General features: G+C 43.3%; 1 protein-coding gene across 2 annotated transcripts in view; it reads right to left on the bottom strand.

Moving 5' to 3' along the window:
- Nucleotides 1–18053, bottom strand: part of LOC143288954 (alkaline ceramidase 3-like) — a 43147-nt gene extending 25094 nt beyond the window's left edge. For both annotated transcript variants that reach the window (XM_076597642.1, XM_076597641.1), the window contains exons 1-4: nt 17892–18053; nt 16346–16456; nt 10053–10105; nt 3704–3756 (exon numbers count right to left, since the gene is read on the bottom strand). In XM_076597642.1, the coding sequence (XP_076453757.1) occupies nt 3704–3756; nt 10053–10105; nt 16346–16456; nt 17892–17988 (314 nt within the window). In that variant the 5' untranslated portion in view covers nt 17989–18053. The remainder of the gene's footprint in view (nt 1–3703; nt 3757–10052; nt 10106–16345; nt 16457–17891) is intronic.
- Between the last annotated feature and the right edge of the window lie 664 nt (nt 18054–18717).

Here is an 18717-nt window from a genome sequence, read left to right as displayed (position 1 = left end):
CATGTGTATATGATTGATGAGAGACTGTTCATCACATACAGACACTGAAGCCATCAACAAAAGTCCCTGTTTAAGCTGAATCAGGTGCCTTTATCAAGAATCCTGAAAACAATTATATGAAATGAGTGGAAACAAGATTTGTATTTGTAGTTGTATTTCTTTTTATCACAACAGATTTCTCTGTGTGAAATTCGGGCTGCTCTCCCCAGGGAGAGCGCGTCGCTACACTACAGCGCCACACATTTTTATGTTGGTTTTTTTTGTGTGCAGTTTTATTTGTTTTTCCTATCGAAGTGGATTTTTCTGCAGAATTTTGCCAGGAACAACCCTTTTGTTGCCGTGGGTTCTTTTTTCCCTGCGCTAAGTGCATGCTGCACACGGGATCTCGGTGTATCGTCTCATCCGAATGACTAGCATCCAGACCACCACTCAAGGTCTAGTGGAGGGGGAGAAAATATCGGTGGCTGAGCCATGATTTGAACCAACGTGCTCAGATTCTCTCGCTTCCTAGGTGGACACGTTACCTCTAGGCCATCACTCCAAATCACTCCAATAGCAAATCAAAACAATTGTACGCTACGAGTGTGAACAAGCTGACAGATTACTGTAATACTGACATTTCTTCGAGTGGGAGGAGGAGCAGGAGGAACTTTATTCAATGTTCAATGTCCCGTCACACGTACTGGTAATTGTGGACGACAGTTTCCACTCACATTTCTCTGAGAAACTGGGAAGATGCACTTCAAGCACTGCTTAGGCATTGATATGGCGTTTTAGCAATTGAGATAAATGGTTGGAGTCGGATGTTCGGTCTACGTGGGGGTGGAGGAGGGTTGGTGAGGTGGAGCATGTGTGGAGTGTTGGCCTACAGGTAAACTGTGTCCACCAAGGAAGCTAGATTCTTAGCACACTGGTTTGAATTGGTGGGGTGGAGCATGTGTGGAGTGTTGGCCTACAGGTATAGTGTGTCCACCAAGGAAGCTAGGTTCTTAGCACACTGGTTTGAATTGGTGGGGTGGAGCATGTGTGGAGTGTTGGCCTACAGGTAAACTGTGTCCACCAAGGAAGCTAGATTCTTAGCACACTGGTTTGAATTGGTGGGGTGGAGCATGTGTGGAGTGTTGGCCTACAGGTAAAGTGTGTCCACCAAGGAAGCTAGATTCTTAGCACACTGGTTTGAATTGGTGGGGTGGAGCATGTGTGGAGTGTTGGCCTACAGGTAAACTGTGTCCACCAAGGAAGCTAGATTCTTAGCACACTGGTTTGAATTGGTGGGGTGGAGCATGTGTGGAGTGTTGGCCTACAGGTAAACTGTGTGGAGCATGTGTGGAGTGTTGGCCTACAGGTAAAGTGTCCACCAAGGAAGATAGATTCTTAGCACACTGGTTTGAATTGGTGGGGTGGAGCATGTGTGGAGTGTTGGCCTACAGGTAAAGTGTGTCCACCAAGGAAGCTAGATTCTTAGCACACTGGTTTGAATTGGTGGGGTGGAGCATGTGTGGAGTGTTGGCCTGCAGGTAAAGTGTCTGCCAAGGAAGATAGATTCTTAGCACACTGGTTTGAATTGGTGGGGTGGAGCATGTGTGGAGTGTTGGTCTACAGGTAAAGTGTCTGTCAAGATAGATTCTTAGCACACTGGTTTGAATTGGTGGGGTGGAGCATGTGGAGTGTTGGCCTACAGGTAAAGTGTGTCCACCAAGGAAGCCAGATTCTTAGCACACTGGTTCAAATCCCACAGTCACCAGTATTTTCTCCCCCCCTCCACTGGACCTTGAGTGGTGGTCTGGACGCTAGTCATTCGGATGAGAAACTAAACTGAGGTCCTGTGTGCAGCATGAACTTTGCGCACGTAAAAGAACCCACGACAACAAAAAAGAGTTGTCCCTGGCAAAATTCTGTAGAAAAATCCACTTTGACAGGAAACCAAATAATACTGCAGGCAGAAAAAAAAAGAAAGAAAAAAGGTGGTGCTCTCAGTGTAACGACGTGCTCTTCATGGGGAGAGCAGCCCCAATTTCACACACAGAAATCTGTTGTGACAAAAAAGAGTAGTACAGTACAATGCAATGCAATACAATACAACACAACACACTACACTACACTACAACACAACACAACACACTACACTACAACACAACACACTACACTACACTACAACACAACACACTACACTACACTACACTACAACACAACACACTACACTACACTACAACACAACACAACACACTACACTACAACACAACACACTACACTACACTACAACACAACACAACACACTACACTACACTACACTACAACACAACACACTACACTACACTACAACACAACACAACACACTACACTACAACACAACACACTACACTACACTACAACACAACACAACACACTACAACACAACACAACACACTACACTACAACACAACACACTACACTACACTACAACACAACACAACACACTACACTACAACACAACACAACACACTACACTACACTACAACACACTACACTACACTACAACACAACACACTACACTACACTACAACACAACACACTACACTACACTACACTACACTACAACACACTACACTACACTACACTACAACACAACACACTACACTACACTACACTACACTACACTACAACACAACACACTACACTACACTACAACACAACACAACACACTACACTACACTACACTACACTACAACACACTACACTACAACACAACACACTACACTACAACACAACACACTACACTACAACACAACACACTACACTACACTACACTACAACACAACACACTACACTACACTACAACACAACACACTACACTACACTACACTACACTACAACACAACACACTATATGTACTACACTACAACACAACACACTACACTACAACACAACACACTACACTACAACACACAATACACTACAATACAACACAACACAACACACTACACTACAACACAACACACTACACTACAACACAACACACTACACTACAACACAACACACTACACTACACTACAACACAACACACTACACTACACTACAACACACTACACTACACTACACTACACTACACTACAACACACTACACTACACTACAACACAACACACTACACTACACTACACTACACTACACTACAACACAACACACTACACTACACTACAACACAACACACTACACTACACTACACTACAACACACTACACTACACTACACTACAACACAACACACTACACTACAACACAACACACTACAACACAACACACTACACTACACTACACTACACTACACTACAACACAACACACTACACTACACTACACTACACTACAACACAACACACTATATGTACTACACTACAACACAACACACTACACTACAACACAACACACTACACTACAACACAATACAATACAACACAACACAACACACTACACTACAACACAACACACTACACTACAACACAACACACTACAACACAACACACTACACTACACTACAACACAACGCAACACACTACACTACACTACAATACAATACACTACAACATAACACAATACACTACAATAAAATACAACACAACACAACACAATATACTACAATAAAATGCAACACAACACACTACAATACAATACAATATAATACAACACATTACAATACGATGTTAGTGTGGTAGGGGTGGGAGGAACTCACATTCCGTAAAGCAGAAAGGCTGACCCCCAGATCATCGGCAGCTCGTCCATTAGCTGAAACACAATACACTTTGTTGCAAGGAGCCGCCTCAACTGTCACCACATTAGTGGTCTGCGTTTGAAAAAAAAACCCACACACACACACACACATAAAGAGGGAGAGAGAGAGAGAGGGAGGCAGAGAGATAGAGAGAGAGATAGGAGGCGGAGTGAGAGAGACAGAGACAGAGGAAGAGAGACAGACAGTGGAAGAGAAACAGAGACATTTATGACAAAAAACAAACAAAAAACAACAACAAAAAAACCCAAAAAACAAACAACCAGAGGGACAGAGATTGGTGGGAGGGAACAAGGCACTGACACACAGACAGACAGACAGACAGACTGACAGACAGACAGACAGACAGACAGAGTCAGAGAGACAGAGAAACTCACATTTGTATTCTATGTCAGAAAAAAACAACAACAAAAAACAGAGGGGGCGTGGTGGGCAGAGAGAATGAAAGAGAGAGAGAAAGTGGGGAGGGGAGTGGACAGGGGGGGAAGACAGACAGACAGTCAGAAACAGAGATACAGATTAAGAATTTTATTCAAAATGTGGAACAAGAAAAAAACAACCAGAATTGTAGGGGTTTTTTGTTTGTTTTGGGGTTTGTTTGGGGTTTTTTTTCCTTTTTGACAGGAACAAGCAAAATGTCGGCAAACTATCTAGTCTTTCATACACACATACACTCACATTATCTGGAAAATGCACAATATATGTGTGAGTGTGTGTGTATGTGTCTGTATGTGTGTGTGCGTGTGAATGCAAGAGAGAGAGAGAGATACAGACAACAGATTGGCAGAGAGAGAGAGAGAGAGACAGACAGACAGAGAGGACACAGAGAAAGAAAGAGAAGTCCATTATAATTATGCAAGGATGCTCTCTCTCTCTCTCTCTCTCTCTTCATGTACACACCTTCACACACAACACAACAAACACACACAGATGGCAAACATACACACTCACATAAACATGTAATGATACATGCAATTATCAAACACACACACATGCACATGTACACACATGCATCCACATACACACACACACTTAAACACTCTTCAAAGACATCACACACACACACACACACACACACACACACACACACACACACACACACACACAGCACAACAGCTGGAAAAAAAAGATCAACATCAAAACACTCAGTAACAGCTTGTAAAAGTGAATTGTCTCCTTTTGTCCACACTCATCCGCCCCTCTCCCCTCCCCCCCACCCCCTGACCCCCCACTCCCCTTCTCCCCAACCTTCCCACAACCACAGATTTGTAAACACACACACACACACACACACACTCAGAGAACTGTAAGCACACACACACACACACAAAGAGATTTGTAAACACACACACACACACACACACACACACACACACACAGAACTGTAAACACACACACACAGAGTTTGTAAACACATACACACATACTCACACACACAGATTTACACACACTCACACACACAGATTTACACACACACACACACAGATTTACACACACACACGCACAAACACACACAGATTTAAACACAAACACACACACACACACACACAAACACAGATTTACACACACAGACACATACATATACAATTCTATATATAATTCACCAAAGGATCATCTCTTGTGACATTCGCCCCAACACCCAGTACAGTATCACATGAATATAGAACCAAGTGTGACCACACTCCCTCCCCCCCCCACACCCCCCTCCCCCACCACACCCCCACCTTCTTTTCCCAGCCTTCACCTCACCTGCCAGTCTCATATATCATGAAAGCAGTGGCAGGGATACAATGACACATGTATATATATATATATATATGCACACATATCAAAAGCTGCGACTAACACCCCCCCCCCCTCCCCGAGGGATGTCTTCTTGTTGTGCTGCTTGTGAAAGCCATTAGGCCTTTGACAGCTCACAAAACTAAGATGTCACCCTCCCCCTCCCTCACATTCACCCCCCCAACCTCCACCTCAATCCCCCATCCTCCTCCTCCTCCCCCCTCCACACACACACACAAAGTGAATGCCCTGGCAACATATTGTTCTTTGAAGCAAAGCCTTTGGCGGCTCACATGTAAATGTAACCCTCTCTATATGGCGTGATCAGTGCGTTGGGTTATGTGAAGGTCACGTCTCTGCTCGCTCCATCTCCCCCCCCCCCCCAACCCCCTACTCCTCCCCCCCTCTCTCTCTCTTTTAAGCAGATGTGGTGTAGTGCATATTGATCTGTCATCTGTCTGCACACTTGGACAATTCCTTGAAAGTGAACCAGTAGAGTTCATGGCAGTATATTTTCATTGCCCTTAGAAGAAAAGTCGGTTGTAGTCCACATCTACGTGCAACCCTCCCCCACAAAATGAGTTCCTGAGCAACATACTATTTCTCCTAAATAGCAAAGCAAGTGGACTTGATCACATATAGATGTCACCCTCCCCCACAAAATGAGTTCCTGAGCAACATACTATTTCTCCTAAACAGCAAAGCAAGTGGACTGGATCACATATAGATGTCACCCTCCCCCACAAAATGAGTTCCTGAGCAACATACTATTTCTCCTAAATAGCAAAGCAAGTGGACTTGATCACATATAGATGTCACCCTCCCCCACAAAATGAGTTCCTGAGCAACATACTATTTCTCCTAAATAGCAAAGCAAGTAGACTGGATCACATACTGATATAACCCTCCCCAACAAAATGAGTGCCCCAGTGGTCTGGAGTCAGCTTGTAGGGGCGGGAGGTTGGGGGAAATCTGTATTTTAAAATATCGTTTGAACCAATATGTTTTGAAATCAGCTTCCAAAGATGTCAAAGTGGGGAGCTAAGTCTGATCTGATATTTGGTGGAAGAGATTTCCAGAACTGTGGCCAACAAATAGAAAAGGCTTAGAATACGCTAATACTATAGAGTAACAAGCTCACACACACATGAACAAACACACACACATACACATGCATACACACATGCACACACACACAAGCACACATGCACACACACACACAGTCATACAAACAACCGAACGGTATAAATATCTGGGAATAATATTCCATAAATCAGGACATTTTGAAAAGGCTACGGAACATCTGGCTAAACAAGGTAATAAAGCATCCCATATTGTTAAAAGAACTTTCAAGAATGAAAACATAAACCTTATAAAGGTTTAATTGATATTAAAATTGATTCTGATTCTGATTCCACACACACACACACACACACACACACACACACACACACACACTAATGCACAAGCATCACTACTGTGTGCAGGGCGATGACATCAGGTAACAGGTGATCACACATCAATGTGCCATGTGTTGAAATGTCTCATTCCTCCCTGTCATCAGGGGAGGAAAAAAAAACACAAAAAAAGAAACTACAGTAACAAAACAAAACAAAAAAAATATGCAAGAGAGAGAGTGAGAGAAAGAGACAGAGAGAGACAGAGAGAGAGACAGAGACAGACAGACAGAGACAAAGAGAGAAAGAGACAGAGAGAGACAGAGACAGAGAGAGAGAGAGAGACAGAGCCAGAGACACAGACACAGACACACACACAGAGATGAAATGATGATGAAATGATATTGACTTAGTAGACCATCGGCCCAGTGTGAACGTACCTGAACAAGTAAGTTACAACTGTAATCGAACACAAAGGAAACATCTCACTGAACAATATATATCACTAACTAACAACAACTGCACGTCTTTCTAAGGCCTTATATAAAGATAGTTTATAAATTCCATAGTAACTCCCTGTTGGACTGAGAGAGAGAGACACTGACACTGACACTGTTTTATTGCCACTGACAATACTATCCTTTGGCAAGGGGGGCAGTGTAGAAACAAAAGAATAAGACACTGTTTTATTGCCACTGACAATACTATCCTTTGGCAAGGGGGGCAGTGTAGAAACAAAGGAATAAGACACTGTTTTATTGCCACTGACAATACTATCCTTTGGCAAGGGGGGCAGTGTAGAAACAAAAGAATAAGACACTGTTTTATTGCCACTGACAATACTATCCTTTGGCAAGGGGGGCAGTGTAGAAACAAAAGAATAAGACATTGTTTTATTGCCACTGACAATACTATCCTTTGGCAAGTTGAGAAGTGTAGAAACAAAAGAATAAGACACTGTTTTATTGCCACTGACAATACTATCCTTTGGCAAGTTGAGAAGTGTAGAAACAAAAGAATAAGACACTGTTTTATTGCCACTGACAATACTATCCTTTGGCAAGGGGGGCAGTGTAGAAACAAAAGAATAAGACACTGTTTTATTGCCACTGACAATACTATCCTTTGGCAAGTTGAGAAGTGTAGAAACAAAAGAATAAGACATTGTTTTACTGCCACTGACAATACTATCCTTTGGCAAGTTGAGAAGTGTAGAAACAAAAGAATAAGACATTGTTTTACTGCCACTGACAATACTATCCTTTGGCAAGGGGGGCAGTGTAGAAACAAAAGAATAAGACACTGTTTTATTGCCACTGACAATACTATCCTTTGGCAAGGGGGGCAGTGTAGAAACAAAAGAATAAGACACTGTTTTATTGCCACTGACAATACTATCCTTTGGCAAGGGAGACAGTGTAGAAACAAAAGAATAAGACACTGTTTTATTGCCACTGACAATACTATCCTTTGGCAAGGGGGGCAGTGTAGAAACAAAAGAATAAGACATTGTTTTATTGCCACTGACAATACTATCCTTTGGCAAGTTGAGAAGTGTAGAAACAAAAGAATAAGACACTGTTTTATTGCCACTGACAATACTATCCTTTGGCAAGGGGGGCAGTGTAGAAACAAAAGAATAAGACATTGTTTTATTGCCACTGACAATACTATCCTTTGGCAAGGGGGGCAGTGTAGAAACAAAAGAATAACGACAGTGTACAGAGAAATAGTTGGATGTACAGAGAAAGAGAGAGAGAGAGAGAGAGAGAGAGAGAGAGAGAGAGAGAGAGAGAGAGAGAGATGGTTTATTCATACAGGCAACAGCTCCTAAGAAAAGGGGGTGTGTGTGCAATGCAATAAAATGCTTAAGTCTCACATTTGCACTGGTCTGAACTGGCTGTATTATATTTCTCTTTTTGTCACAACAGGTTTCTCTGTGTGAAATTCGGGCTGCTCTCCTCAGGGAGAGTGTGTCGCTATGCTACAGCGCCACCCATTTTTTTGGTATTTTTTCCTGTGTGCAGTTTTATTTGTTTTTCCTGTCAAAGTGGATTTTTCGACAGAATTTTGCCAGGAACAACCCTTTTGTTGCCGTGGGTCCTTTTACGTGTGCTAAGTGCATGCTGCACACGGGACCTCAGTTTATCATCTCATCCAAAGGACTAGGGTCCAGACCACCACTCAAGGTCTAGTGGAGGGGGAGAAAATATCGGTGGCTGAGTCGTGATTCGAACCAGCGTGTTCAGATTCTCTTGCTTCCTAGGAGGATGTGTTACCTCACACAACAAAAAAGCAAATGTTAGCAAACAAGCAAACACACATATTAACAAGTCATTTATTCCTTCGCAATAGACAAGATCATTTACCAAACCAGTACACTACTTTCTTTTGAAAAGAAATGCTTATAGTCAAGGTGAAGGCTTTAACATTTAACAATATCATTTTGTTCGGGTTTTTGACTCTCTTGTGTAAACAAAGTGAGTCTATGTTTTAACCCGGTGTTCGGTTGTCTGTGTGCGTGTGTGTGTGTGTGTGTGTGGCTGTGTGTCTGTGTGTCCGTGGTAAACTTTAACATTGACATTTTCTCTGCAAATACTTTGTCAGTTGACACCAAATTAGGCATAAAAATAGGAAAAATTCAGTTCTTTCCAGTCATCTTGTTTAAAACAATATTGCACCTCTGGGATGGGCACAAAAAAATAAAAAATGAAGCCTAATTATATGCGAACTGCATTTACTGTTATATTTATATTTTTTGTATTCTCTAAACTTGGCACTTTGATCTGATATTCTGACCCAACAACAAGAGCAGTCATTATTATCCTTTTTTGTTCAAACAGGAACTTCTTTTGCTAAGCATGGGAGTTTTATTTATTTTGCAAACGTTTTGGTGCAGATAGTAAAAAAGGGAAATTACTCTGTAATTAATGCTAGGGGACTTAATTCGCTTTAAACTGATCTTTCTCATCTTAAACATTACATTTGAAATTATACACAATACATAAAAAGCTTGGATTTTTTTTTTTCCAGAATATCACATGTGAGTCTTGAAGGCCTTGCCTCTCTTGTGTTTTTTTTTTTGCCAGTTGATGGAGTTTGGTGCTAGTTACCTGCATGCTGTATTGGAGCGTCATGTGGAAGAGCCAGGAGCCACAGCCCACCACTGCAAACACACACATGCACATGCCCTCACACATGAAAACAATGCTCACAAAAACCGCATTACATATAATGTTATGCACAAACAGGCATACATATGTCAATGCACACATATACATACATAAATACACACACGTACATATATACACACAAGTGCATACAAACATACACAAACGCACACACACAAACACACACACACACACCCAGGCATGCATGTGCACACACACACAGACACACACCATGCATGCGCACATGCACACGCACACACACATACACACACAAACATACACACATATATGTACATGTACACAAACATGCCTGCACCTGCATGCACACATACACACACACACACACACCATGCATGTGCATGCACACACACACACACACACGCACACACACACACACACCATGCATGTGCATGCACACACACACACACACATCCCCTCCTCCACCACCCCCCGAACTCCCCCCCCCATTCCACATTTACACAGATACACACAAACCACCCTCCACACAACACTGTATCTTCAAAGGCATTCAAACGGATGATAAAAGCACCAACCATATCATTGCCATCTAAAAATCATCACCTGTCACAACAAAAGTCATGCCATACAATACAATCTGTTGATTTTTACAGGACTGGCAGACAAGAGAAGACAAAATCTTTATTATCGAGGGTAATAGATCAGCAAGTAACATGCTTTTTTACATCCAGCCCTCGCCCTGAAGAGGGAATAAAGCTAAAGAAGTGAAAATGAGCACACACACACACAAAAAAAAAAAAAAAAAAACAAAAAAAAAACACAATCAAAATACACCATTAGTTCACCACTGATAACCATTTCACAAAAAAAGAAGAAGAAAAGAAATGGAAAAAAAAAAAATCATGAAACACACACACACACACACACACACACACACACACCACCACCACCACCACCACCAACAACAACAACAAAAACTGGAGAAAACAACAATCAAACACCATCCCACCAGTTCACACACACACACACACATACATGCACACACACAAATACACCCACTCAAGAGAGAGTGAGAGAGAACCCACAAATTGTCGAAAGCAATATTGGATTTCAGGTGACGTCAATTTTTGTGAATAGGAACATTTTTAGATTTTGCTTAAAGTTGTTGTGGTTAGTTATATTTTTTAAACGTGAAGGTAAATTATTCCAATACATTCCCCCGCTGTATGTTAGGCTGGACTTAAAAAGATCAAGATTTGGACGAGGTATATGCAACTTATGTACATGTCTTATGTTATTTACTGGGAAGTTATTTATAACTGAAGGAGGTGTGTAGCTGCTTACTATTTAGTGCATAAAAACAGCCTTATTATATTCTAGTTTTAACTCCGGTGGGAGGATATCAAGTGACCTATAATCATTAGGAGTTAATGAACATGACTTTAATAAGACTAATTTCAAAGCACGTTTGTGTAATCTAACAAGAGGTTTTAGAGCAGAACCAGGTGTTGGGTGTTGGAACCAGTGGTCAACAGTGGTCAGAGTTACTGTGGGCTACAACTCCCACGTTCACTCATGTGTGTGTGTGTGTGTGTGTGTGTGTGTGTGTGTGTGTGTGTGTGTGTGTGTGTGTGTGTGTGTGCATGTGTGTGTGTGTGTGTGATCATTTGTGTCCATTAGTGGAATTGTACACTGAAAGAACTGTCGCTGTGTGTGCAAACATATCTATCTGATTATGTGATCTTGCATGTGTGTGTGGTTCAGTGTGTGTGTGTGTGTGTGTGTGTGTGTGTGTGTGTGTGTCTGTGTGTGTGTGTGTGTGTGTTCTTTTAATACTGCAGTTTCATTACTATTGTTAGTTTTTAGGTATTGAGTGTTGTATTTTAACCCCAGGCTGTGCCGAGTTTCTAAGTATAGGACAAGGAGTCTTACTTTATTCATTCATTCATTATTAGTAGTAGTAGTGGTGGTGGTGGTGATTGTGGTGGTAGTAGTAGTAGCAATAGTAGTATCATTGTTGTTGTTATTATTATTACTTTTGTTGCTGTTATCACTATTATTATTATTATCATCATCATTATTATCATCATTACTATTATTGTTATTGTTCTTGCCATTATTTATGTATTTGATAATCAAATTATTCATCTATGTTATAAACTCTCCTTGATTTACAGGTTTATTTATTATTGTAACCCACTTGTTTATATTTGAAGGTTGTTTTACATGTTTTTAGTAATTTCTTATAACGAGTGTGAAATGGAGACTGATGGCGGGCGCATGGGTATTTGATGCAGCTGAGATTGTGTGCTTCTGAGCGTATGCAAATCAGCTGAATGGCTTATGTATGTCTATGTACTATATAGAATTTAACTGTGTGCCACCACACCAAGCATCTCCTTTTTAGGACAGTAAATTATCTTGTGATATGCACACGAGTGGGCTTTTACATGTATGAGTGTGTGGGGGTAATGGGGGAGGTTTTATAAAACAGCAAAATGAAAGGATTGGGGTGTGCCTTCCCTTGCCCACCCCTGGACACAATGCCTGTCAGTGTACTGCCTGAGGATTGGGGTGTGCCTTCCCTTGCCCACCCCTGGACACAATGCCTGTCAGTGTACTGCCTGAGGATTGGGGTGTGCCTTCCCCTGCCTACCCCTGGACACAATGCCTGTCAGTGTACTGCCTGAGGATTGGGGTGTGCCTTCCCTTGCCCACCCCTGGACACAATGACTGTCAATGTACTGCCTGAGGATTGGGGTGTGCCTTCCCTTGCCCACCCCTGGACACAATGCCTGTCAATGTACTGCCTGAGGATTGGGGTGTGCCTTCCCTTGCCCACCCCTGGACACAATGCCTGTCAATGTACTGCCTGAGGATTGGGGTGTGCCTTCCCCTGCCTACCCCTGGACACAATGCCTGTCAGTGTACTGCCTGAGGATTGGGGTGTGCCTTCCCTTGCCCACCCCTGGACACAATGCCTGTCAGTGTACTGCCTGAGGATTGGGGTGTGCCTTCCCTTGCCCACCCCTGGACACAATGACTGTCAATGTACTGCCTCTATAGCTGTAAACGAGTAGAAGACCCTTAAACCCCCCCCCCCCCCTTTTTTTTTTATTTTAAAATCTCTCTGTAACTGGCCATTTTTCTCATACACTGTGAACTTCACTGTGACACCCCGAGTTTTTCTATTTCCTTTCCTCCTTCCTCACACCCTGTCTCATTCGTTTCTCTCTCTCTCTCTCTCCCTCCCTTCCTTCCTTCCCTCCCTCCCTTCTCCCTCTCCATCCCCCACCCTGTCTCATTCGTTTCTCTCTCTCTCTCTCTCTCTCTCTCCCTTCTCCCTGTCCATCCCCCACCCTGTCTCATTCGTTTCTCTCTCTCTCCCTCCCTTCCTTCCTTCCCTCCCTCCCTTCTCCCTCTCCATCCCCCACCCTGTCTTTCGTTTCTCTCTCTCTCCCTCCCTTCCTTCCTTCCCTCCCTCCCTTCTCCCTCTCCATCCCCCACCCTGTCTTTCGTTTCTCTCTCTCTCCCTCCCTTCTCCCTCTCCATCCCCCACCCTGTCTCATTCGTTTCTCTCTCTCTCTCTCCCTTCCTCCCTCCCTTCTCCCTCTCCATCCCCCACCCTGTCTCATTCGTTTCTCTCTCTCTCTCTCTCTCTCCCTTCCTTCCCTCCCTCCCTTCTCCCTCTCCATCCCCCACCCTGTCTCATTCGTTTCTCTCTCTCTCTCTCTCTCCCTTCCTTCCCTCCCTCCCTTCTCCCTCTCCATCCCCCATCCTGTCTCATTCGTTTCTCTCTCTCTCTCTCTCTCTCTCTCCCTCCCTTCCTTCCTTCCCTCCCTCCCTTCTCCCTCTCCATCCCCCACCCTGTCTTTCGTTTCTCTCTCTCTCTCTCTCTCCCTTCCTTCCCTCCCTCCCTCCCTTCTCCCTCTCCATCCCCCACCCTGTCTCATTCGTTTCTCTCTCTCTCTCTCCCTCCCTTCCTTCCTTCCCTCCCTCCCTTCTCCCTCTCCATCCCCCACCCTGTCTCATTCGTTTCTCTCTCTCTCTCTCTCTCTCTCTCTCTCCCTCCCTTCTCCCTCTCCATCCCCCACCCTGTCTCATTCGTTTCTCTCTCTCTCCCTCCCTTCCTTCCTTCCCTCCCTCCCTTCTCCCTCTCCATCCCCCACCCTGTCTCATTCGTTTCTCTCTCTCTCCCTCCCTTCCTTCCTTCCCTCCCTCCCTTCTCCCTCTCCATCCCCCACCCTGTCTTTCGTTTCTCTCTCTCCCTTCCTCCCTCCCTTCTCCCTCTCCATCCCCCACACAGTCTCATTTGTTTCTCTCTCTCTCCCTCCCTTCCTCCCTTCTCCCTCTCCATCCCCCACCCAGTCTCATTTGTTTCTCTCTCTCTCCCTCCCTCCCTTCTCCCTCTCCATCCCCCACCCAGTCTCATTCGTTTCTCTCTCTCTCCCTCCCTCCCTTCCTTCCCTCCCTCCCTTCTCCCTCTCCATCCCCCACCCAGTCTCATTCTTTTCTCTGTCCCTCCCTTCCTTCCTTCCTTCCCCCCTCTCCCTCCCCAACTCTTTCTCATTCCTTTCTCTCTCCTTTCCACACCCGCCCCCCACCCAGTCTCATTCTTTCCTCCCTCTCCCTCCCCAACTCTGTCTCAATTCTTTTCTCTCTCTCTCTCTTCTTTCCTTCTCCCCCCTACTCTCCCCCGCACCTCCAGTCTCATTCTTTCCTCCCTCTCCCTCCCCAACTCTGTCTCAATTCTTTTCTCTCTCTCTGTCTTCTTTCCTTCTCCCCCCTACTCTCCCCTGCACCTCCAGTCTCATTCTTTTCTCCCTCTCTCCTTTCTCCCTCCCCAACCCTGTCTCAATTCGTTTCTCTCTTTCTCTCTCTCCTTTCCTTCTCCCCCCTACCCTCCTTTCCACCCCCAGTCTCATTCTTTTCTCCCTCCCTCCCCCCTACCCTCCCCCCTCCCCAACTCTGTCTCATTCTTCGTCATACACAACAGTTTGCAGATGTGTAATCTGACCTTAATCAATAATAGTTTGGTTTAGTTATTCAAATTACTACTCAATTGACATGATATGCATACCTTAGACATACACCTTTTGCCAGAGACCCTTTCCTATAGGCTGGTAGCCGCCTAAAGGAATAAAATTTGTTCTTGTTCTTCTTGTTTGTTTGTTTCTTTCTTTCTCTATGCCCCTCCATTCCTTCCTTCGTCCCTTATCCTCCCCACCCCAATCTTTCCTCTCTTTCTCCATAGTGTCTCCCTCACTTCCATCCTTTCTGCCCTCCCAACCCCCCCTTCATTCTCTGTCTGTGCAGTCTCCCACACTCCCACACAGCCATTTCCTAGTTCCGACACCTGACCTACATTCACTACAAATGGTAACTGTCTCTCCCTGTCCTCCTCAGTCTTTTCAAAAATGTCACAGTCTATAATTTGTATGGCTGCAGACCTGTGCTTAGCATTTACTGTCTGCATTTGAGACTACAGCTCAGGTTGTAGTTGGGTCAGTTAGAAATGTACACATGTACATATCTAATCCAGACTGAAGAGGAGCATTCTGAGATTTCAGAGAGTTGTTTTTATTCCTATCTTTATTTTGAATATAACGGATGAAATGAAAATGTAATCACACACAAGCACGCACACACACACACACACACACACACACACACACACACACTTACAGTGAAAAGACGTTAAACTAAAGAACGAACGAACTCACACAAACACACACACATACACACAGAATAGAATTTAGAAAAGAACACTCCCATACACACACACACACACACACACACACACCATCCTCCGCACACACACACATTTGCAACCTAAAACATTCCAAAACCATTACATTTCAAACCCCCTTTGCTTTTTTTTCTTCTTTTTTTTTTTTCTTCTTTAATTCCATCACACTGACAGCTGAGATCTCTACCATACTGCACGACAGCACCAAGCATTCGCAAGTAACGGAGAAGTGGTACAACAGGTAGAACTGACACTCTTCTCTCCAACTGTCCTCACTTTGTTACATGCATACATGTACAATTCAGATTAGGGGAAAGGTTCAGAGGTTTTTTTTCTTGATGTTGGCTTTGGGTGGGTTCCCCCCACCCCCCCCCCAAAAAAAAGGAAAGAGTGCAAGTGACACAGCCTTGTACCAAATGGCACAAAACGATGCCAAAGAAAGAGAACAAGCAGCCAGCGAAGAGTGGCACAAAATGGCAATGAAAGTTTTTTTTGACAGGCTCCTCACCCACGATGCTGACATAGGAGAATATCACCGGCTTCTCCAGTTTCTGCCGCACAGCCAGACAGCAGGCGAACAACGGCGCCAGGATCATGATCAGGTTGGAAATGGTGTTCCCTGCACAGTACACACACACAAGTTGGATGGGCTTTTTTTTGGTTTGGTTTGTGTGTGTGTTTGCGTGTGCGTGTGTGCGTTGTGTGTGTGTGTGTGTGTGTGTGTGTGTGTGTGTGTGTGTGTGTGTGTGTGTGTTTGTGTGCATGTGTATGTGAGTATGATGTTCTTTTTAATAGTTTATTCTGTAAGTGTGTGTGTTTATGTATGTGTGAGGTCAGCATGTCTGTGTGTGTGTGTGTGTGTGTGTGTGTGTGTGTGTGTGGTGTGTGCATGTGTGTATGTGTGTGTGTGTGTGTGTGTGTGTGTGTGTGTGTGTGTGTGTATGTGTATGTGAGTATGATGTTCTTTTTAAAAGTTTATTCTGTAAGTGTGTGTGTTTATGTATGTGTGCGGTCAGCATGCCTCTGTGTGTGTGTGTGCGTGTGCGTGTGCGTGTGTGTGTGTGTGGTATGTGTGCAAGTGTGTGTGTGCGCGCGCATGTGTGTGTGTGTGTGTGTGTGTGTGTGTGTTTAATTTAGTGAAATTTTATATGTCTATATATATATAAATATGAAACAGATATTCAAATTTTAAAAACTATACAAAATTGTTTTCGGACTCTTTACACGTTTATGCCTTATGAGTAAATTTATAATTACAGTTGGTCTTAGGGAAGAAAATCTAACTCCTAACATCTTGTCTTACAAAGAATGTAATTAACTAGAAACCAGTCTATAATTCTACTCACATTAATTCACCAAACAACCTTTATTCTGACTCTAACACTGTCATGTGGCTGAAAAACTCAGCCTCAGGCCTAAATGTGCTTGATAATTAAAAAGCAAATGGATCTGAGCAAGATAACCTGGCGTACACACAAACACACACACACACACACATTAACATCTGACAGGGAATATAAATGTCAGTGTCAGTTTCTAATTTCGGATCTACTGACAATCAGAAAGATAGGAAAAAGAACTTTCTTGCAAGTTATATAGCTTGCGCTGTGCTTTGGATTGCATTTATATTCATTCAGTATCTCTTTTCCTCTCAAAACAAGTGGAATAGTAATTACACATGGTATGTGTGTGTGTGTGTGTGTGTGTTTTGATTCTATAATTTCTTATCTTTTCTACATTCTGTCATTTCTGTTTTTTTTCTCTCTATCATTGAGTGTGTATGTGTGTGTACGTGTGTGTGTGTGTGTGTGTGTACGTGTGTGTGTGTGTGTGTGTGTGTGCATGTGTGTGTGTGTTTGTGTGCATGTGTTTCTCTGTGTGTGCATGTTTGTTTATGTCTGTGCATGTGTGTGTGTGTGTGTGTGTGTGTGTGTGTGTCCGTCATATTTTTTTCAAAAATCTGAGGCTGTGTGCAGTATCTAATTTAGAACTGATGTTCATGATCATGATCACGTTATCTATGACTGAGCAAATCGCAACAACTTCAAACTTACAAAACTCGGCGACGTAGCGACTAACGACGTAATTCTCTTCGCACCAATCAATGGTAGACGTGACTCTGCCCCAGTATCCACCGTCCGTTGGTGCCATTGTCCGAGTTCACCTGTGATTCAGGAAAACAAAACGTTACAGGGTTCTCCCGTGTAATCTGCAACTGCACGTCTTATCTCCCTCGATGGCTCAAAACCGTCTGCTCTGACACGCACGCGCATGCCTCTTATACAAAAATCGCTTCCTGTCGTTCTCGGAAAACGATTGGCTGGTTGTGAACGGGAAGCGATTCGGTGGTGTGTTTTGACTACAAGATACATGTGAGCTTTCGGTTTTGATAGGACGTTAATTCTTTCGTAAATGAAATTGTTGGCTGAAAGTGACGGTGGAATGCATAGGCGCAGCATTGCACTGCATTTACCTTAACCGACTTATTATTTGAGAATAATAAGTTCACATGATTCCTCAATAGATAAACTGAGTGTCCAGTTATTTGGATGAGACGATAAATGGAGGCACTGTGTGCAGCACTTGGAGCACTGAAAAAGATATCATTAAGTGTTGTCCTCTGTCAAAATATGTAGAAGATATATATCCACTCTGATAGATACACAAGTACATTTTTGCCTGCAGTCGAGTCCTGACTAAGCGCGTTGCATATGTCATGCTGTTAGTTATAGTCATATCCGGCTGCCTTGAAGATGCATATAATATGTGGTGTAGCGAATATAAAAAAAATATTAAAAAAATTATGGATTTGTCCACGGACGTATATGATATACGTCCGTAGGATTTGTCCGAACGCAGTGATGGCTCTTTGCTAAAATG

Source organism: Babylonia areolata, chromosome 13, assembly GCF_041734735.1.
Source record: "Babylonia areolata isolate BAREFJ2019XMU chromosome 13, ASM4173473v1, whole genome shotgun sequence".
Taxonomy (NCBI): Eukaryota; Metazoa; Mollusca; class Gastropoda; order Neogastropoda; family Buccinidae; genus Babylonia; species Babylonia areolata.
The sequence above is the reverse complement of the archived record's forward strand: the minus strand, read 5'-3'. Positions and strand labels throughout refer to the sequence as shown.